General features: G+C 43.2%; 1 protein-coding gene across 1 annotated transcript in view; it reads right to left on the bottom strand.

The window, feature by feature from the left end:
* Positions 1-23,601, bottom strand: part of slc5a8l (solute carrier family 5 member 8, like) — a 95,705-nt gene that overhangs the window by 934 nt on the left and 71,170 nt on the right. The window contains exons 13-14 of the mRNA XM_039749347.1: positions 10,229-10,338; positions 3,056-3,144 (exon numbers count right to left, since the gene is read on the bottom strand). Coding sequence (XP_039605281.1) covers positions 3,056-3,144; positions 10,229-10,338 — 199 coding nt within the window. The remainder of the gene's footprint in view (positions 1-3,055; positions 3,145-10,228; positions 10,339-23,601) is intronic.

The raw sequence follows: 23,601 nt of genomic DNA, 5'->3' as shown, positions 1-23,601 counted from the left end.
GACTTTTACAGGTTTTAGTTAAAACCATTAATTATTTTTAAAGGCTGTTTATGTGTATTTCACAGTGAAACTTTTGTTGGTGGCACATTTCAGAACAGCTTATTATTTATTGGTCTCTTTTACCCTGATTTTGTCTTCTATCAATCAGTCAGTCTTTTATGTATATTTTTGTGGTTTTTCAAAATGTAATGACTCATTTATATATAGCATTGCACTTTTTCAAGTAATTATTTTTTTTCATAATTACCTTTTTTAAATTTTTATAATTTTGATAGATAGATAAGGCACTATATGATAGATAGATAGATAGATAGATAGATAGATAAATAGATAGATAGATAGAAAGATAGATAGAAATGAATGGTACTATATGATAAGATAGATAGATAGATAGAAAAGGCACTATTTAAAATATAACCAATATACAGATAGAAGGATGGATGATAGGGTATTATATTAATGATAGACAACACAGGGAAAAACAAATATGAAGACACTATATTAAAGATAACCGATACATAGCAATATTATGGCACTCCATAAAAGTGCCAAAATATATAGACAGTGTGGCCCCGGCCGGGGCTGGAGCCCGGCCGGGACGCCCAGGAGGACATGAGGAGGGCTTGTGCCTCCTCCAGACCGCGAGGCGTCCGTCCTGGTTCTGTTGGGGGCCACGGGTTGAGGGCATGGAAGCCCTTCCCTGTAGGGGCCCGTGGTCACCGCCAGGCGGCGCCCCGATGCCGGTTTATCCCGTGCAGTTGCCGGTCGGGGCAGGAGCCCGGCGGGGCGCTTGGAGGACCGGAGGAGGCGAGTGCCTCCTCCAGACGGAGTGGGGCGTCCGTCCTGGTTAGGCAGGGGCCTCGGTACAGGGCTTTGAAGCCCAGCCCTGTAGGGACCCGTGGCCACCGCCAGGCGGCGCCCGGTGCCTAATATCCGGGAGCCCGGCACTTCCGCCACACCAGGAAGTGCCGGGGGGAAGACTTTGTGTGGCACCCGGAGAGCTGCCAGGAAGACAGCCGACACTTCCGCCACGCTTGGGCGTGGCTAGAGGCGGAAGCACCTGGGGCTCATCCGGGGCATTATTTAAGGGGCCGCCTCCCTCCAGTGATGTGTGGATGTCGGGTGGAAGTGGACAGAGCTGGAGAGCGAGGACAGGAGGCGGCCAGGAAGGCACAAGAGACTGTGGGCCCTGGACTTTGGGGGAATCGGTGCAAGAAGGCACTGGGGTTGCGTGAGTGCACTGAACTGTAAATAATATTAGTGTAAATAAAAGTGTGTGGAGCAAAGTATGCTGTCCGTCTGTCTGTGCCGGGGCCAGCCTTCACAACAGATAGATATTAATCCACTATGTTAAAGATTGCTAATACATAGAAGGATAGATTTTAAGGCAGTCTATTAAAGATAACAGAAAGATAGATGATAGGATATTACAGTATATAAATAATAGACAACATTGTGAAAGATGTACATGAAGGCACTATATAAAAGATAGCCGACACAAATAGATAAAAATTAATACATTATATTGAAGGTAGCCCATAAACAGGTAGAACACACAGCCATCTTTCATGGAGACAACAGAAGTTACCGGCTTTATAGATTTTTGAGAGTGGTAGACAGAATATAAAAGGAAGTGGAGGGAGTCTGTTAGCGGGCTTCTGTTGGTCATTTCACCATAAACAGGTGACCACATGATCCAGCTTGACTGGGACCATCCAGATTTCAAGCTATGCATCCCAGTTTGGCTGATCAGATGCTCCGTTTTTGTCTTTCCCATGGGGGCAGTCTTGTTCTTGTATATTGTGTTCCAGGATTGAACAAAATGTAACGTTTGTCCTGTTTTTAGGTGGCCGAAATGTGAAGGGGGACCAGGATTTTGACTTCTTTTGAGCATTTGTCCATGACATGTGGAATCAAAAACCATCCAGTTCTTCAATTTTAGCTAATTAATACACTAGCTGGATTAATGAGTTGTGTCACGGTGTGGGGACTTTGAAAATCTGGTCAACCTAACTGTGAAACACCTTCAGAGGAATATAAAACGAAAAAGTGACTACTTTTTGTGCCTAACAATTATATTTAAAACCGTTATGTGTCTTTTTAAAATGTATTATTATTTTTATTATTACTATTTTGTAACTCACTTGGCGATCCTAAATTGTCCCTAGTGTGTGCTTGGTGTGTGTGTGTTTCCTGCGGTGGGCTGGCGCCCTGCCCGGGGTTTGTTTCCTGCCTTGCGCCCTGTGTTGGCTGGGATTGGCTCCAGCAGACTTCCATGACCCTATAGTTAGGATATAGCAGGTTGGATAATGGATGGAAGGATGGACTTAATTCAGATTAGGGTTGCAGGTTCCTTGAGCCTATCCTAGCAGCAATAGTGCACAAGGCAGGAACAAACCCTGGACACCACACCAGTCCATGACAGGACACACACACACACACATTCCAGGGCCAAATTAGTATCTCCAATCCGCCTAACCTGCATGTCTTTGGACTTTAGGATGTAACTGGAGCACCACGGAGACACAGAGAGAACATGCAAACTCCACACTGGGAGGACAGTGGTGCAGAAGCACTACCACTGTGCCACCATACTGCCTACACTTATATACTGTATTGCCAAAAGTATTGGGACCCCCATTCAAATCATTGAATTCAGGGGTTCCAATCACTCCCATGGCAACAGGTGCATAAAATCAAGCACCTAGGCATGGAGACTGCTGTGTAATTTATCATTTTAAATCTGAATATAAAAAAATTAATAATCTCTTTTTCTATATATTTTTTTAAAACATTCATCTCTCAAATACTGAATGTGACTGAGCAATTCTGTTACCAGAAACAGTGGATTTAGCACCATTAAATCTATAAAGAATGGCTACAATTTTCATCAGGAATGAATAAAATAAATATTATTTTGCAAGGTAGAGCACCACCATTAAGGAAGTTAAACATATTTTTATTAGCCGTTAAGAATAAAAACCTCTGAAAGCTAACATAAAGTAATCAAACACTTTCAGCTCAACCTGAGACTCATGTTAATGTAACGCCTTACCTCCTCATCTTGAGTTTTGCAGGTAAAACATAAAAGGTCGCTCTTTCTAATGAAAAGATCAGGGGAGATGTGCTTCTGCTTTCTACCTCCTGGGAAATAAAAGAAACAAAAAAGTGAAGACGCCATTTTGTTAGTATTTCTGTGAACATTATGACATCAATTCTGTGTCACTACCTAGCAAAAAGCCCGTCCATTTACATTCACTGGGTCCCCTTGAGAGTTTCAGGGAGCTGATGCCTCACCTGGTTGATTTGAGTGCAAAGCAGGAAACGCTCCTGGGGCTGAGCACTCGTCTGATATGGAGGAAAAGCAAAGTACCTGCAGAACATGGGGAGAGCATGCCCACTACAGACAGAAGGCGACCAACCCTGACAGAATACAGTCCCTTGGAGGTGGGAGACAGCAATGCTAACTGCTGGGCCACCAGAGCAAACTACACTGCATTTAGAAAATCAGTAAATTATTATTTCATTTAGCCCCTTAGTACCAGGGTGTTGTACCGTGTTAGCCATTATGGATGCAATGAAGAAGGGCCCTGAGTTGCCTCGAAAGCTTGCAAATTATAATCTTTTTTAGTGTCATTTTGCTTGACTTCTCATTACATATAACCCCTTACACAGTTATCTGTTGAGCCAGTTAGAAATTGACGTGACATGAATTAGTGTGTGTGTGTGTGTAAGGGAGTCCACTGGTAGGCAGGCGTCCTGTTCAGGGATGTTTCCTGGGTTATGCTGCCTGCTACTTTATAAGGGAATTAGTGGTCTCATAAATGTAAAGGATGGGTGGACCGATCATCACATGGCATTAAGCAAGCCAAATTAAAGAAATAAAGCAATGCAAAAGCAAACAAAATATCTCTTATATATATTTCTCTTCTGGTTCGTTCTGCTTCCTCTTCAAAACCGGTCTCCCCCACACACAGCCCACACAGCATTTCTCGATTCCTATTCATCCTCTTCCAAACCCTTCCCCATGCTTCCTGCAGCCTCCTATACACCCCCACGCTGCTTTTCTCGATTCCTATTCCTCCTTCGCACTACCGTGTTCCCCTCTCCTCTCTCATGACCCCATTGGTGTCACGTCACCATCCTATATCTAGCCTGACCTCGTGACCTTTCACTTCGGTCATGTGTGCTCCTGGAAGTCTTTTCCGTAGCCTGCTACAGGAAGGTACTCTCTCGACCACTGGCATTGGTTTCGCTCATTGCTATTTTCGTTATACTGCGACGGTTGTTTCCTAAGCCTTTGTTATAAAATGAATGACAGTATCTTCTCTGTCGATGGGTTTTTGTACAATGTCAACTCTATTCCGGGATCCGGCAACTGCCTGTTCCTATCAGCGGGTTATTTCTTGACACAAACGGTTGACAAAGGCAATGCACTCTCACTACGACATCGGGCAATAGATTTTGTTGCATCACATTGGAACAGATTTGGAAATATTCTCCCTGTTGTTCTTTCCAACGCAAGTCGAGTTATCACAACAAGTCATGAGTACTATCAATACATGGCAACATCTAGAGTTTATGGTGGTGAAGCTGAAATTCAAGCTCTTTCCGAGATTCTTCATGCTACCATTGTCATTTACTTCAAACACGACCCCAACATCCCACCTTGCATTATGTTTGCAAAGATATGCGTTAATCTACAACAACCAGTCTTCAGCCACGGTCAGTTGTACGTGGCTTTTTCTTGGGTTAGATCTTTCGACTCATTATCTGTCGTCTCCAGCAAAACACCTATTCACAGCTGCGTCTTTCAAGAAGTATTTCTTTCTTCTTGATTTCTGAATTCCTTTCTCACCATTTTCCATTCCTATTCTTACACCGCCGTATGCTATGGTAGGCGTCGGCTAGTAAAGAATAAAAGATATAAAGTATGTGTGTGTGATGGGGTGCTTGAGTCAGCTAGGCCAGCAGATGGTATGAAACTTTCCTGTCATTCTTCAGTTTTGGGTGTGTGACCCTAGGTGTTGGCCTAATTTTTGAAACTTTACACAGTAATATGTGTATGTAAATACGTAAGACACTTAGAGCAGTTCAGAGTAACCAATGGAGTTCTGTTGGGACTTTCGTAGAGTTAAGTCTAGGCTGCTGAATATTGAAAAATATGTCGGACCATCAGAATCAGAATTCACTTTATTGGCCGCGTACACTCATGTGTATTAGGAATTTGTCTCGATAGTTGTGGTGCAACAAACAAGGACAACACAGAAGACAAAAGATAATGGTAAAAAGATAAAATAATAAATGATAATACATACAAGGACAATACAAAAAAAATGAGATAGTAGGTCTAAAATATCTAGGCAGTCCATCATGCAGGTATACTGAGTAGAAGTTCAGACCTGATTAGTCAGAAATGAACTGTTTAGTTGTTTCAGTTTTTACTGCACAAAGTCACTTGCCGGATGGAAGTCTTTGGAACAGGAGATGCCCTGGGTGAGTCGGATCAGCAATGACCTTTATGGCCCCCTTTGTTACCCCGGACTCATTCGGGACTTCAATGTGTGCTAAGTTACAGCCTATGATCCTTTCACAGAATATCCTAAAGGGAGGCAACACCACACCAGACAGTTATACAGTGGTGTTTAAAACTATTTGCCCCCTTCCTGATTTCTTATTCTTTTGCATGTTTGTCACACAAAATGTTTCTGATCATCAAACACATTTAACCATTAGTCAAATATAACACAAGTAAACACAAAATGCAGTTTTTAAATGATGGTTTTTATTATTTAGGGGGGAAAAAAATCCAAACCTACATGGCCCTTTGTGAAAAGTAATTGCCCCCTGAACCTAATAACTGGTTGGGCCACCCTTAGCAGCAATAACTGCAATCAAGCGTTTGCGATAACTTGCAATGAGTCTTTTACAGCGCTGTGGAGGAATTTTGTCCCACTTATCTTTGCAGAATTGTTGTAATTCAGCTTTATTTGAGGGTTTTCTAGCATGAACCGCCTTTTTAAGGTCATGCCATAGCATCTCAATTGGATTCAGGTCAGGACTTTGACTAGGCCACTCCAAAGTCTTCATTTTGTTTTTCTTCAGCCATTCAGAGGTGGATTTGCTGGTGTGTTTTGGGTCATTGTCCTGTTGCAGCACCCAAGATCGCTTCAGCTTGAGTTGAGGAACAGATAGCCGGACATTCTCCTTCAGGATTTTTTGGTAGACAGTAGAATTCATGGTTCCATCTATCACAGCAAGCCTTCCAGGTCCTGAAGCAGCAGAACAACTCCAGACCATCACACTACCACCACCATATTTTACTGTTGGTATGATGTTCTTTTTCTGAAATGCTGTGTTCCTTTTACACCAGATGTAACGGGACATTTGCCTTCTAAAAAGTTCAACTTTTGTCTCATCAGTCCACAAGGTATTTTCCCAAAAGTCTTGGCAATCATTGAGATGTTTCTTAGCAAAATTGAGATGAGCCCTAATGTTCTTTTGCTTAACAGTGGTTTGCGCCTTGGAAATCTGCCATGCAAGCCATTTTTGCCCAGTCTCTTTCTTATGGTGGAGTCGTGAACACTGACCTTAATTGAGGCAAGTGATGCCTGCAGTTCTTTAGACGTTGTCCAGGGGTCTTTTGTGAACTCTCGGATGAGTCGTCTCTGCGCTCTTGAGGTAATTTTGGTCGGCCGGCCACTCCTGGGAAGGTTCACCACTGTTCCACCACTGAGTCCCAAAGCTTTAGAAATGGCTTTATAACCTTTACCAGACTGATAGATCTCAATTACTTCTGTTCTCATTTGTTCCTGAATTTCTTTGGATCTTGGCATGATGTCTAGCTTTTGAGGTGCTTTTGGTCTACTTCTCTGTGTCAGGCAGCTCCTATTTAAGTGATTTCTTGATTGAAACAGGTGTGGCAGTAATCAGGCCTGGGGGTGGCTACGGAAATTGAACTCAGGTGTGATACACCACAGTTAGGTGATTTTTTAACAAGGGGGAAATTACTTTTTCACGCAGGGCCATGTAGGTTTGGATTTTTTTTCTCCTTAAATAATAAAAACCATCATTTAAAAACTGCATTTTGTGTTTACTTGTGTTATATTTGACTAATGGTTAAATGTGTTTGATGATCAGAAACATTTTGTGTGACAAACATGCAAAAGAATAAGAAATCAGGAAGGGGGCAAATAGTTTTTCACACCACTGTAGATGAGGTCACAATGGATTCGATGATGGCTGCGCAGAATTGGACCAATATTGCTTGAGGGAGATTGAATTTCCTCAGCTGAAACAAAAAGAACATTCTCTGAGGGGCTTTCTTAATAATACATGTGATATTATTGTCCTACTTAAGGTTTTGTGACATTGCTGTGCCCAGAAAACTCAACCAATTCTGTCATCCCAACGCCTGAGCCATTTATAGCAAGTGATGGGTGAACTGGTGACTGTTTCCTGAAATCTAATCATCTTCTGAGCTTTTTTGAATGTTAATCAGTCAGTATAAGCACTTTTGAATACAAATAATATTTTTATCACATTTAACACCTAATGCTGGGTCACATTGGGCTAGAGCCTGTACAAAGGGCACTGGACACAAAGCAGGAAACAGCTCTGAGCAGATGCCAGGGCATTGTGGTGCCAACTCAATCCCACAGGCACCCAGTGTCTTTGCAGTTAACCTAAGCTGCACGTTTCGGAGAGATGGGAGGAAAATATAAAGTAAGTACACACAAACGAAAGCTGGGCACGGGTTTCAAACCCAGCAGTGCTACACACCACCCTACCCTTTACCTTGAAATTGATTTTGAATATAATGTTTGTGGAAGAATAATTTTAGGGTAACAAATCATTCATCTTAAAGAAATAGCTTAAGGGCTTAATAAATGACAGAAGCCTGTTCAGGCACACCAGGAAACCAGATTAAGGTGAAGTGAACAACAAAATGGACATTGAAATATAAGAATTGGTTTAGGAAAAATACTGAGATGGTCAAGTAAATAAAGAATGTACCAGAAGAAAGACTGATGTAATATACAAAATGTACTGAAGGATGACTAAGTGATCAGCAGATGTGTTACAGACGACAATGGACACTTGTTACATGCACAGAAATTTCAAGGGTGGTAGCTCAACTCAAAAGGTATAAGAAGAACCAGAATATAATATAACAGATTTTTATTTTATATGCCGTATATACTCACGTATAAATCGGGTCTTCAATTTCCGAAAAATAGATCATAAAATCAGACCCCGACTTATGCGCCCGTTCAAAAATACGACACTTTAATATATATCTTCTTGCCTCCTCCAATCTGGCATCAGTTTCTCAGACACATCGAAGTTTGCTGCAGCAGCGCAGTCACCAATTTCTTTCACCTCTTCAATGACTTTTAATTTAAAACCAGCTTCATATTTTCTTCTGATCGAACACTCCATCGTAGATAAGGGATGCTCTTACGATAAAGGGGTATGAGGGTGTGAGATACAAAAAACACAAATCAGTGCAAAAGTCTCTTCTGAATAGTTTGAGTATTACCGTGTGGTCACGTAGGCACTAGAGAGGCAGAAAGAGGTGAGAAGCACACGCTGATACGGCGCATTGCCACACCCACGTAGAAAAAAAGGCTGTGTGCTCCGAGGTTTTCTCTGTCAGGTGTAACATATCGTGATATCTTGGACCAATAGCGTGAATTTTCCACATTCGACTTATACGACCAACTCAAGTCCCAGGAGAACTTAAATGTGAGTATATACAGTAAATCATTTGGGTGTAAACCAATGAACCAACCAAATTAAAATGTACGCATTGATTGACACTGTATGTAAATTCAACAATTTTTTTTAAAATGAACTTCTATCCTTTGTTTCTCTGATCATTCTGACCAGGCTGTAACAGACTGCTTTTCAAGAATGCTCCCTCTAAGACATTTTGCAGAGGATTAATTAAAAGATACCATGAACAGCTTTTCTCCTGACTGATTACTGAATTATCCTGTTAGAAGATGCTTCTTTCTTTAATCAGATGTTAAATTTACACCACATGTTCCATTAAATATCATGTGAAGTATATTCTTTATGTTTCTTTTGCATAATCTGCAAGTGAATATATCCAAAACCTCTTTCAATGGACATGTCATTCCAGGATTCTAGGCTGGTTTCCTACTTATTAAATTTAGTTTCAGCATCCATTCTTTTCTCTATTTGCAATTTAAAGCTTAATGTGCACAACATTTGTTATTTCCTGCCTTTTTGCATTTACTGTAACTGAGCTACAATTTTTATCTTCAAATGCAATGATTGTTTCTTCAGGCAATTGTGTACTTAGAATGGTATATACTTAAGAAATAATTTTAAATTATATGGTATTAGAATTGGATTGACCCAATTGTTTTCTTTCACACACATCCATGACAGATAGATAGATATGAGAGGAAAGGCACTATATGATAGATAGATAGATAGATAGATAGATAGATAGATACTTTATTAATCCCAAGGGGAAATTCACATACTCCAGCAGCAGCATACTGATTAAAAAAATAAAGAGTGATAACAATGAGGGTATAACAGACAGTAACATTGTATAATGTTAACGTTTAACCCCCGCCGGGTGGAATTGAAGAGTCACATAGTGTGGGGTCTCCTCAGTCTGTTAGTGGAGCAGTATAGTGACCTCAGTCTGTCGCTGAAGCTGCTGCTCTGTCTGGAGATGATCCTGTTCAGTGGAGGCAGTGGATTCTCCATGATTGACAGGAGCCTGCTCAGCGCCCGTCACTCTGCCACGGATGTCAAACTGTCCAGCTCCGTGCCTACAATAGAGCCTGCCTTCCCCAGTTTGTCCAGGCGTGAGGTGTCCCTCTTCTTTATGCTGCCTCCCCTGCACACCACCGCGTAGAAGAGGGCGCTCGCCACAACCATCTGATAGAACATCTGCAGCATCTTATTGCAGATGTTGAAAGACGCCAGCCTTCTAAGGAAGTATAGTTGGCTCTGTCCTTTCTTACACAGAGCATCAGTATTGGCAGTCCAGTCCAATTTATCATCCAGCTGCACTCCCAGGTATTTATAGGTCTGTACCCTCTAAACACACATGGAGTTCCGTTTAAATTCCTTGCAGTTAAAGTCAGAAACCGGTGTGTTAGGATTTTGACAGGAAAAAAAAAGTTTGACTTTATAATAAAAAAAAAAAAACATCTGTCCCCCTGTCAAAAGGGAGCCTCACCTGTCAGAAGACTCACAATGAGCCCCAGGAGCAGAGCCGTGAGGGTCCCAACAGGGCAGAAGTATAAGTAGGACAGAGAGTACCAGGTGTCTGCGATTCCGGGGCGATGTCTGAAACACAGCAGCAGACGGAGAAAGAGAAGCCAGTCAGAGCAGTCATCAGAGGCCCACGTCCCCCAAAATGTGACCCACAGGTTTGGCAGTTCTGGAAATGTTTCATCAACTTGTCCCTTGTTAAGATTCTTTTTATGGATTTTTCTTTGGTGGTGAGCATTCCCAAAAACATTTATTCTAAATAGTCTAATGACCTGGCCGGAAACTGAGAGGGCTATGGGGCTGGACAGCTGCTGAGCACTGCGATCGCAGAAGAAGGCCCAGTGTGATATGCTAATGAAACACCTCAGCGGGAGCAGGAGGTCCCAGAAGTAAGGGTGGAAAGTTTCACTGTGTCGGCCCTAGGAACGGAGAATAGAGTGTGCAGTAGTGCCACCTGTGGGGACAAGGAGTAGCACAGTGTGCAGGAACAGTGCAGAATGAACGATCTAGAGGAGGAGAACAAAAGTCAAAGAGCAGTGTGCTTCGGGGCCATGACACTGAAGTGGACGACTCAGGGCTGTGTTAACAGCATCATGGACCCCCGGGTAAAGTGTTGCATTGGAACCCTTGGTTTGATAGCAAAACATAGGCATCATAAACATTGTGGGCCCTGGTTCAGTGCCCGTTGTGCTGTATGTTAAGATGGCACTAAAACACAAGCAATGTAAAAGACTCAAACGAGTCCGATTGCAAATAGAAAAGTTGAGGGTCCTCTCACAGATAGAACAGTGGGAATTTAGCTGGGAAGCAATCAGTAAAAGCTCATCAGTTTCAAATTCCTAAACCGTGTACTGGTATTGTTCCTCCCTGACTGGTTGTGAGTGTTACAATATAATAACATTTAATGTTGCCAGGTTGATTCCCACCTCTGCTTCATTGTGTGACCCTGAACAAACCATTTAACTTTCCTGTGATAAAACTGTTAAAAAAACATCACCAAGTCTAATGCAGAGTGTCGGATGGAGTGGACTGTGGAGCTGTAGAAACGTGTCCTATGGAGTGATGAATCACACTTCTTAGTTTGGCAGATTCCCCTACTTTCTCTTGTGTTCTTTTTCCGGTTTTCTGTGTTGGCAATCTGCTCCACCACCACCCGATCAAAGCACCATGCAGCCCCTACAGTCATGGATTGAAGGCCAGTAGTCCACGTGACCATCATCATCAATTTCTTCCATGTCAACCCTGAATACCATGAGGACTGATTGAGGTCATTGATGTTAGATCATTAGAACACTCTAGACGAGAACAGGCCATTCAGGCCAACAAAGCTCGCCAGTCCTATCCACTTATTTCTTCCAAGAAAACATCAAGCCGAGTTTTGCAAGTCCCTAACGTCTTACTGTCTACCACACTACTTGGTAGTTTATTCCAAGTGTCTATCGTTCTTTGTGTAAAGAAAAACTTCCTAATATTTGTGTGAAATTTACCCTTAACAAGTTTCCAACTGTGTCCCCATGTTCTTGATGAGCTCATTTTAAAATACAAGTCTCGATCCACTGTACTAATTCCCTTCAGAATTTTAAGTACTTCAATCATGTCACCTCTTAATCTTCTTTTGCTTAAACTGTAAAGGCTCAGCTGTTTTAATCTTTCCTCATAATTCAACCCCTGTAGTCCTGGAATCAGCCTAGTCTCTCTTGTCTGGACCATTTCTAGTGCTGCTATGTCCTTTTTGTAGCCTGGAGTCCCAAACTGCACCCCGTACTCCAGATGAGGCCTCACCAGTGCATTATAAAGGTTGAGCAGAACCTCCTGTGACTTGTACTCCACAGATCAAGGCGCTATATAACCTGACATTCTGTTAGCCTTCTTAATGGCTTCTGAACACTGTCGGGAAGTTGATAGCTTAGAGTCCACTATGATTCCTAAATCCTTCTCATAAGGTGTACTCTCGATTTTCTGACCACCCATTGTGTATCCAAACCTAACATTTTGACTTCCTATGTGTAATACTTTACATTTACTGACATTAAATTTCATCTGCCACAAATCTGCCCAAGCCTGTATGCTATCCAAGTCCTTCTGTAATGATATAATGGATTCCAAATTATCTGCTAATCCACCTATCTTGGTATCATCTGCAAACTTAACCATCTTGTTACTTATATTCCTATATAAATCATTTATATATATTAAAAATAGCAGCGGCCCTAGCACTGACCCCTGCTGGTCACCACACTTAACATCGGCCAGTTCTGATGAGGTTCCTCGCACCATCACCCTCTGCTTCCTGTGTCTGAGCCAATTCTGCAACCACCTACACACCACACCCTGAACTCCCACTTCTTTTAACTTGATGCCCAGCCTCTTATGTGGCACCTTATCAAATGCTTTCTGAAAGTCCAGATAAATAATATCATCTGCTCCACTTTGATCGTATCCTTTTGTTGCCTCCTCATAAAATTCCAGCCTGTTAGTAAAACACGACCTCCCTCTTCTAAACCCATGCTGACTGTTCAGCTAAACTCCTGTCCTTGCCATGTGTTGCTCAATCTTATCCTTAATAATTCCTTCCATTAATTTTCCTGTGATGCCTGTTAAGCTTACTGGCCTATAGTTGCTTGGATCTGCCCTGTCACCCTTTTTATATAATGGGATGATATTTGCCATTTTCCAGTCCTTTGGAATCTCTCCAGTGCGCAGTGACTTCCTAAAAATATGTGTCAAGGGTTTATATATGTACTCACTAGCCTCCTTAAGAACTCGAGGATAAATATTATCTGGTCCTGGTGATTTGTTTGATTTCATCTTATTTAATCTGAGCAGCACTTCTCTCTCTACAATTTCCAAATCCCTCAGTACCTCCTTAGTAGTCGTGTTTACCTCTGGCAGGTTATCCACTTGTTCACTTGTAAACACCTCAGAAAATGTAAGTTTAGGACATCTGCTATTTCATTGTCTGTATCTTTTAATTCCCCTTTACTATTCCTGATGAACTTGACCTCCTCCTTAACTGTTCTTTTACTACTAAAATACTGAAAGAATCTCGTGTGGTCTTCTTTCGCCTTATCTGCTATATTCCTCTCCAACTGTCTTTTAGCCTTTCTGATATCCTTCTTAATGGTTGCCCTCATTTTCTCATACACGCTGCGATTCACTTTGCAGTCTTTAGTCTTATATACCTTATACAGCAGTTTTTTCCTTTGCAACTTCTTTTTTAAATCTTTATTAATCCATCATGGAGTTTTTTTTAGTTTCCTATTAATTCCAAATTTAGGTATGTATCTGTCCTGCATTACATGTAAAACATTTTTAAACCTGTTCCACTGCTCCTCGACTGTCTCCACATTTAAAAGCTTATCCCAGTCTATCCTACTTAGACTTTGTCTCATCTGCTCAAAATTAGACCTACCAAAGTTCAACTTAAAGTAGAACTTAGGTAGAATGCCTAGTGTGGGCTGGGTGGTCTCGTGGCCTCGCAACCCCTGCAGATTTTGTTGTTTTTCTCCAGCTGTTAGGAGTTTTTTTGTGTCCTCCCTGGCCATCGGACCTTACTTTTATTCTATGTTAATTAGTATTGCCTAATTTTATTTTTAGATTTTCTCTTTTATTTTCTTTTTTCTCTTCTTTCATCCTGTAAAGCACTTTGAGCTACATCTTTTATATGAAAATGTGCTATATAAATAAATATTGTTGTTGTTGGCAGTCGAATGGGCGAGTCTGGATTTGAACTGCCTGACTGCACTGTGCCAACTGTGAAGTTTGGTGGAGGAGGGATAATGGTGTGGGGCTGTGTGGTAATCCGGCTGCCAGGCATTACCACTTTAAAGGAAAAAAACAGTCCTATGAGTAGGGTAAAGTCGACTTTTTAAAAAGTTAAAGCATTAACCTGTTTAAAAATTTAAATTGCAGGGTGCGCTTTCCCGAGCATTTTAACTTTGGCTTCTGCATATGAATCCAGTGGGACGCCAGCAATAGGTTGGACGCACTTCCAGGTCAGGTCTGCTGGAGGACGCTGTGCGTACCCCGTCACATAGTCGAGCGTCTTTTTAGCCATCTGCCGTTAACAAAGGGAAAGCTGCGAAGCGTTTAGTTATGTTTGGGGATGCATATAAACATTGGATAACGTTTTCCCTCGCCCGAACACGGGTCACCAGGGCCCCCCTCTGGAGCCAGGCCTGGAGGTCAGGCTCGATGGCGAGCACCTGGTGGCCGGGCCTGCACCCATGGGGCTCGGCCAGGCACAGCCCGAAGAGGCAATATGGGTCCCCCTTCCCATGGGCTCACCACCTGTAGGAGGGACCATGGAGGTTGGGTGCAGTGTGAATTGGGTGGTGGCTGAAGGTGGGGATCTTGGCGGTCCGATCCTCGGCTACAGAAGCTGGCACTTGGGACGTGGAATGTCACCTCTCTGAAGGAGAAGTAGCCTGACCTGGTGCGTGAGGTTGAGAGGTTCCGGCTAAATATAGTCGGGCTGACCTCAATCCACAGCTTGGACTCTGGAACCAATCTCCTTGAGAGGGGCTGGACTCACTACCACTCTGGAGTTGCCCCCGGTGAGAGGTGCCGGGCGGGTGTGGGCATACTTATTGCCCCCGACTTGGAGCCTGTTCATTGGGGTTCACCCCGGTAGACGAGCAGGTAGCCTCCCTCTGCCTTCAGGTGGGAGGACGGGTCCTAAATGTTGTTTGTGCATATGCACCGAACAGCAGTTTGGAGTAGCCAACCTTTTTGTTATAATACATTTTTCTTTAATATTTTATGTCACTGTCCTGAACAACACTGTTAAAGTCTCCATTCACATGTGTATGCTAAGTTTGGCACACAGGGGCTCAGCATTTAGAATTGCCAACTAAGCATAGACTAGATAGCCAAAGACAACTGGAGGATTGTATAGTCAGCTTAAACACAGAACAGTATTTTTGTCCTCTGTCAGTACAAAATCTTCTTTCCTTGTTGGGAGAATAAGAACCGGCATGTAAGCATTATGATATTTCTGTATTTTGTGGAGGAGGAGTTCAGCCCCTACCTGCCCTTGTTTGAAGACAGAGAAGACCAGCGAGTGAAACAGACAGTATTATAAGGCTTGGACAACAGCCAAACCCTTTCAAGCAAGTGTCGGCAAAGTCCGAAAACCCTCTCAGCGTCGGGACGAAAAAATGGCAGACTGCGTACATCGAGATTCCCACCTGGATAAAAGTCTTTGTCATATGCTTCCCGTCTGTAACAGTGTCAACTGTCAGTAAATGTAAGCTAAAGTATATTTTTCTCATGTGATTTTTGTACCGCCGTAATCACGATGGGAGGGATATCGCCTTTTCTGTCATATTACTATATTGTTTAGCTACTTAATGTGCCGCAATTTCAAAAGAACACATTTCCGGAGAGCTAATGCCTCTTAAGGAAACAGAGTCCCAGGATGGGGTGCTAGAGGGCATACCTTCTGAGGACTCCCTCGTACTGCTGGGAGACTTCAATGCTCACGTGGGCAATGACAGTGAGACCTGGAAGGGCATGATTGGGAGGAATGGCCCCCCCAATCTGAACCCGAGTGGTGTTTTGTTATAGGACTTCTGTGCTCATCATGGATTGTCCATAACGAACACCATGTTCAAGCATAGGGCTGTTCATATGTGCACTTGGTACCAGGACACCCTAGGCCTCAGTTCGATGATTGACTTTATGGTCGTGTTGTCGGACCTGCGGCCACATGTCTTGGACACTCGGGTGAAGAAAGGGGCGGAGCTGTCAACTGATCACCACATAGTGGTGAGTTGGCTTCGATGGTGGGGGAGGATGCCGGTCAGGCCTGGTAGGCCCAAACGTGTTGTGAGGGTCTGCTGGGAACGTCTGGCAGAGTCCCCTGTCAGAAGTAGCTTCAACTCTCACCTCCGGCAGAACTTCGACCACGTCCCGAGGGAGGTGGGGGACATTGAGTCCGAATGGGCCATGTTCCGTGCCTCTATTGTTGAGGCAACTGACTGGAGCTGTGGCTATAAGGTCGTTGGTGCCTGTCGTGGAGTCAATCCCCGAACCCGTTGGTGTACACCGGTGGTGAGGGATGCCGTCAAGCTGAAGAAGGAGTCCTGCCGGACCCTTTTTGTCCTGTGGGACTCTTGAGGCAGCTAATAGCTACCGGCAGGCCAAGCGGAATGCGGCTTCAGTGGTTGCTGAGGCAAAAACTCGGGCGTGGGAAGAGTTTGGGGAGGCCATGGAGAACGACTTTCGGACGGCTTCAACGAGATTCTGGTCCACCGTCTGGCGTCTCAGGAGGGGGAAGCAGTGCAGTGTCAACACTGTATGTGGTGGGGATGGTGCGATGCTGACCTTGACTCGGGACGTTGTGGGTCGGTGGGGGGAGTACTTTGAAGACCTCTTCAATCCCACTAACATGCCTTCCAATGACAAAGCAGAGCCTGTGGACTCGGAGGTCACAGAGGTGGTCAAAAAACTCCTTGCTGGCAGGGCCCCGGGAGTGGATGAAATACGCCCGGAGTTCCTCAAGGCTCTGGATGTTGTAGGACTGTCTTGGTTGATTGCATGGACATCGGGGACAGTGCCTCTGGATTGGCAGACCAGGGTGGTGGTCCCCCTCTTTAAGAAGGGGGATCGGAGGGTGTGTTCCAACTACAGAGGGATCACACTCCTCAGCCTCCCTGGAAAAGTCTATTCGGAGGTCCTGGAGAGGAGGGTCCGTCAGATAGTCGAACCTCATATTCAAGAGGAACAGGTTTTCGTCCTAGTCGCGGAACAGTGGACCAGCTCTACACCCTTAGCAGGGTCCTGGAGGGTGCATGGGAGTTTGTCCAACCAGTCTACATGTGTTTTGTGAACTTGGAAAAGGCATTTGACTGTGCCCTTGGGGAATCCTGTGGGGAGTGCTACAGGAGTATTTGGGTACCAGACCCCCTGATAATGTGCCGTTCGGTCCCTGTACAACCGGTGTCAGAGCTTGGTCCGCATTGCCGGCAGTAAGTCGGACCCGTTTCCAGTGAGAGTTGGACTCCACTAGGGCTGCCCTTTGTCATCGATTCTGTTCATAACATTTATGGACAGAATTTCTAGGCGTTTAGGGGGTCCGGTTTGGTGGGCTTAGGATTGGGTAACTGCTTTTTGCAGATGATATTGTCCTGTTTGCTTCATCAGGCTGTGATCTTCAGCTCTCTCCGGATTGGTTTGCAGCTGAGTGTGAAGCGGCTGGGATGGGAATTAGCACCTCCAAATCCGAGAGCATGGTCCTCAGCCGGAAAAGGGTGGAGTGCCCTCTCAGGATTGGGAGCGAGATCCTACCCCAAGTGGAGGAGTTCAAGTATCTCGGGATCTTGTTCACGAGTGAGGGAAGAATACACCAGAAGATATACAGGCGTCCGCAGTGATGTGGGCTCTGCATCGGTCTGTCGTGGTGAAAAAGGAACTGAGCCGAAAGGCAAAGCTCTCAATTTACCAGTCAATCTACGTTCCTATCCTCACCTATGGTCATGAGCTATGGGTAGTGACCAAAAGAATGAGATCGCAAATACAAGCGGGTGAAATGAGTTTCTTCTTCAGGGTGTCTGGGCTTTCCCTTAAAGATAGGGAGAGAAGCTCAGTCATCTGGGAGGGGCTCAGAGTAGAGCCGCTGCTCCTCCGCATTGAGAGGAGTCAGATGAGGTGGCTCAGGCATCTGATCAGGATGCCTTCTGGACACCTCCCTGGTGAGGTGTTCTGGGAATGTCCGACCAGGAGGAGGCCCCGGTGAAGACCCAGGACACGCTGGACGGACTATGTCTCCCGGCTGGCCTGGGAACGCCTTGGGATTCCCCCGGAAGAACTAGAAAAAATGGCCAGGGAGATGGAAGTCTGGGCATCTTTGCTCAAGCTGCTGCCCCCGCGACCTGATCTCACATGAGTGGAAGAGGATGGATGGATGGATGGATGGATGGATGGATGGATGGGTATGTATTAGTTTAAGAGAGGGATCACCAAGAAAAGGTTACTTACTTTCATAGAACGTATTGGCTTGTCCGAAGGGAGCATGTCAGGCTGCGTGCACACGAGGCTACTAGCCTACTTAATACATGCCATGTAGGTGTTGAATATAGCACATGCGCAAGATGTACCTGCGTCTGCTGTTATAGGTGGAAGAGAGTGGCGTGTTACAGGATTGGCTAAAGATTTGTTCCCCGAGTATAAGAGGCACTTCTTGCCTCTAGTGGTTGTCTTTTGACATGCAGGTATACCTTATTCTTCAGTATACCAAACAGTGGCTTGTGCTTTACTTGTAAATATTTTCTTGTATATAAACTCGCTTCGCTCGCCAACCCCCGGGTGGGTGCTACACGCTAGCCACTTCGCAGCTCTGCCACTCTTGTATGGGGAAGCGGATGTACAATTTAAGCAGATTGTTATTTTCATGGGTTATTGTTACATATGCATAATAGAACTAAATATTTTAAATTACAGCGAGTAATTAACCATAGTAAAAAATTGTAAAATGTAATAAATCAAAAGAAAATTATGTTTCATGTTGCGTTAGAGTTATTCGTTGCGTTATACGTTTTTGTTCAGTTTGGCTTTGAAATTAACACGCAAATACTTTTTAAACTTACACTTTTACTGTAAAACTCCAGTAAAAACAATATTTGGAATTAACGTTTCGTCAATATCGCATTGAATTTTGATTCCTTGTTTGGAGTTAAATCGTGCCAATACAACTTATAACTGTTCGTGAGTGAATATCGTTTCTTTTTCTCTAATAAATAAACTGACTTTTTTGAATGTTTGTCCCTGTGATTTGTTGTCATAGCAAAAGCTATTCTAACAGGAAACTGTAAATGTTTTAATACGAATGGCATATCAAGATCTCCTTTGGTGTCTAATGTTATCCCCTGAAGATGTACTACATTACCTTTCTTGTCGCCTGTTAAAATTTTACATGTCAGGAATTGTTTGACCAATTTTAAATACAACTAATCTTGTCCTATTGCATAGCCCATCACTCAGACATAAATTACACAATAATATTATGATACATCTTTCTTTCAACAGTGGAAGACCGGACAGTGTTAAAAATGTAGATATGTTTCAGGTTATTGTAATTTGATGTTTTCATCTTCCGCACCATCACCACCAACTGTTTCAGCCTAGTCTATTGAGATGCATTTATACAATTTGCTGTGAAAACGATCAACAATTTTGCGTTAATTGGTTTGATTTCATCAGTTCTCAGTGCTTATTTTTACTGTTGATAACCCTTTGGGATGAAATTCTTCAATAAGATTTGGACTTAAAACATCTTCTTTAATTGGGAACTTAAAGTGAGGAAAACATAGAAATTTATAAGAGGTGAGAGCGCGGGAACTGTGTCTGACAAAAACATTCACACGAATGAGAGGTGAGAAGACCGCGAGGGTGGGCCGTTAACTATAAATGGTTGAGAGGAGGGCGGGAGTTGAAAAAATCTCTTGGCAATAGTCTCGACTTGTCTCGTCTCAAGACCGCTTAGAATTAAGGCCAAAAAGTTCTATCTTGGTCTCATCAGACCAGAGAATCTTATTTCTCACCATCTCAGAGTCCTTCAGGTGTCTTTTAGCAAACTCCATGCCGGCTGTCATGTGTCTTGCTTCTCCTCAGTGTGTAGAGACAACCAGGCACTGCTCATCACTTGTCCAATACAGTCCCCACAGTGAAGCATGGCGGTGGCAGCATCATGCTGTGGGGGTGATTTCAGCTGCAGGGACAGAATGACTGGTTGCAGGGAAAGATGAATGCGGCCAAGTACAGGGATATCCTAGACAAAAACCTTCTCCAGAGTGTTAAGGACCTCAGACTGGGCCGAAGGTTTACCTTCCAACAAGACAATGACCCTAAGCACACAGCTCAAATAACGAAAGAGTGGCTTCACAACAACTCTGTGACTGTTCTTGAATGGCCCAGCCAGAGCCCTGACTTAAACCCAATTGAGCATCTCTGGAGAGACCTAAAAATGGCTGTCCACCAACGTTTACCATCCAACCTGACAGAACTGGAGAGGATCTGCAAGGAGGAATGGCAGAGGATCCCCAAATCCAGGTGTGAAAAACTGCATCTTTCCCAAGAAGACTCATGGCTGCATTAGCTCAAAAGGGTGCTTCTACTAAATACTGAGCAAAGGGTCTGAATACTTAGGACCATGTGATATTTCAGTTTTTATTTTTTAATAAATCTGCAACAATTTCAAAAATTATTTTTTTTGTCTGTCAATATGGGGTGCTGTGTGTACATTAATTAGGGAAAAAATTAATTAATTAATTAATGATTTTAGCAAATGGCTGCAATATAACAAAGAGTGAAAAACTGAAGGGGGTCTGAATACTTTCCGTACCCACTGTATATACAGTAGAGTCCCGCTAATCCGAACTAATTGGGACCGAACCCTGTTCGGATTTGCGAAAATTCGGATTAGGCGGAGTTTTGTCATATAATGCCATATATTGACTTTATGAGGCGTATTAAGCTTCTGATGTGTCAAGAATTAAAGGTAAGAAATTACGTATTCTAGTACACTGCTATTTAAACTGCACTGTAGTGTGACTGTGATCGGAGGTAAAATCGATATGATGGGCGGTACGTGAGTAGTAGCGGAAGGGCAGTGACCTAGACCTACGTATTCCTCTTGATTTCCGTTCCCAAACTATGAGTCACTGAGTCAGTGTGCCACCTGCTACTGCTGAGTGATGTGTTTTGTGCAATGTTATTGTTCGTGTGCGCACTTGCCCTGTGTTTTGTGAGTCCTTGTGAGTGGTGCGTAGTGTGGTTTCTTTACATTCTGTGCTTGTCCCTGCTGTTAATCATCATGTCAAGCAAACGTAAACATAACTCGTGTACATTAAAAGAAAAACTGGAAGTGTTGAAAAGACTTGACAAAGGTGAAAGTGCCACTCAGTTATCAAAGGAATTTGGTGTTGGGAAAGCAACAATTTCCGATTGGAAAAAGAACAGAGGTAAAATTGAGCAGTTTTGCGCTACCACAAGTGAAAAAACGATTGAAAAACGTAGCAAGACGACAGTGTCTTCTTACGAAAAATTGGACGAAGCACTTTTCTTATGGTTTACACAAGAAAGACAGAAAGGAATCCCTATCACTGGCCCTCTAATTCAAGAAAAGGCGCTTCAATTGAACAAGCTCATGGACGGTGACGTATCATTTACGGCTAGTTGTGGTTTCTTAGACCGATGGAAGAAAAGACACGGAATCAGGCAGCTTACAATAACTGGGGAGAAATTGTCAGCGGACAACGAAGCAGCTGTTGAATACCTTGAGGAGTTCAAATGCATCATTTCTTCCTACTCGCCCAGCAAGTTTACAACGCAGATGAGACAGGACTTAACTTTAAAGCATTGCCTACCAAAAGTCTTGCATCACAAGAGGAGCGATCTGCACCAGGGTTTAAAATGGATAAACAGCGCCTAACTGTGTTGGCCTGCAGCAATGCTTCTGCCACAAATAAGCTTCCACTAATGGTTATTGGCAAATCGGCAAAACCACGCTGTTTTAAGAACATGAACATGAACTCTCTCCCTGTTTTTTACAGAAATCAAAAGAAAGCTTGGATGGATCGTGCCTTGTTCCAAGAATGGTTTGACAAGCAATTTGTGCCAAAAGTAAAGGCGTTTAACAAAGAAAATGGATTGCCTCCTCGTGCTTTGTTACTTATAGACAATGCTCCGTCACATCCAGAAGAAATGCAAGTTGTTTGCGATGATATCAAGGCTATTTTTCTCCCACCAAATGTCACATCGATTTTGCAGCCAATGGACCAAGGGGTTTTGCAGGCTTTGAAACAGAATTATAGAAAAATGCTTCTTCGTAGCCTACTTGAAGATAATGAAGAGCTAACAATTTTGGATAAACTCAAGAAAATGAACATCAAATATGTTATTTACTGGGTTGCTGAAGCTTGGGAAAACACACGCAAGGAATCCTTACAGAAGTCTTGGAAAAATCTCTGGCCTGAGCTAGAGTTTGTCCAAATGGTTTTCCCCCCGACAAAAGAAAATTGCGAACTTCTTCAATTGGTGAAAAGAATGCCAGGTTGTGAAAATGCAGAAGAAGAGTGCGTGGAAGAGTGGACGGCCGTTGATGACTGTGGCCATGAAGAATACACAGATGATGACATTGTGGCAGCTGTGCAGGGAACGTCAGCTGATCTCGACGCAGATGACAGTGAGGAGGAAGGGGACATGCCGACTGATGTTGTTCCACACACTGCCGCAGCCAGTGCCCTTGATCTCGCTTTGCACTACGTTGAGCAACACGCCGATGCAACCCCAACAGATGTTATGTTTATGCGGCGTTGGCGAAACATTGCTTCTTCAAGCCGTTTTAGTTCGCTAAGGCCAGAAGAAGATCACTGACTTTATCTCTTAGATAATGGTTTGCTTTTTACGTTTTGTGTAAATGCTGTACAGAACATGGATTCTACATATGTGAGTAAATTCGAACTTGTTTCAATTTGAAGTAAGGCTGTATTTTGGATTTTTAGTTAGACAGCGAAATTGAAAAATTACAAGTTTCTTAAATGGACATTAAACGTACGAGATAACTTGAAAAACCTTGTTTTCTTTACTTTTCCCAGTTCAGAAATTTTATAAAAATTACTGTATTTTTTCCCCTAGTCCTGTTCGGATTAGGCGGATTTTCGGATTAGCGGGGTTCGGATTAGCGGGACTCTACTGTATATATATATATATATATATACAGTGGAACCTTGGTTCACGAACATCGCAAACCACGTAAAAATCTGGTTACGACCTAAAAGTTCAAACTTTTGTCTCTGTTCACGACCACACACTCGGGTGACGAACAAACCAGTTTCCCTTCCGGTTCGTACGCGCCAATGATTTTCGCATGTGTTCGGCCTCTCTCTGTGCATTCCCTGTGCAGCAAGAGAGAAAGAGAGCGCGAACGAGAGAGAGCACAAAAGAGTGAGTGAGCAAGAGAGAGAGCACGAGAAGGCAGTTAAAGAAGACAGTAAGGCGAAAAGGCAGTTAAAGAATGCACCAGGCTTGTTTTTTAAGAGACTGCAAGGTTAGTTTTCTCTGTTCAAGGTTTTCTCAGTGTTATTCAAAGTTTTTACATTTAGTTTACTATTATGCTGTGCATACTATGATATAATTAACTATTTTGGTGCTTAAAAATCTTTAAAAAAATATATTTACAAACAGTTCGTACGAGCTGGAACAGATTAATTGTATTAACATACAATCCTATGGGGGAAATTACTTTGGGTCACGACCAAATCGGGTTGTGACCAGAGTTTTGGAACGAATTACGGTCGAGACCCGAGCTTCACATATATATATATATATATATATATA

This window comes from Polypterus senegalus, chromosome 3 (genome assembly GCF_016835505.1).
Source record: "Polypterus senegalus isolate Bchr_013 chromosome 3, ASM1683550v1, whole genome shotgun sequence".
NCBI classification, from domain to species: domain Eukaryota; kingdom Metazoa; phylum Chordata; class Cladistia; order Polypteriformes; family Polypteridae; genus Polypterus; species Polypterus senegalus.
Note: the sequence above shows the minus strand (reverse complement) of the source record. Positions and strands in the feature narration are given on the sequence as shown.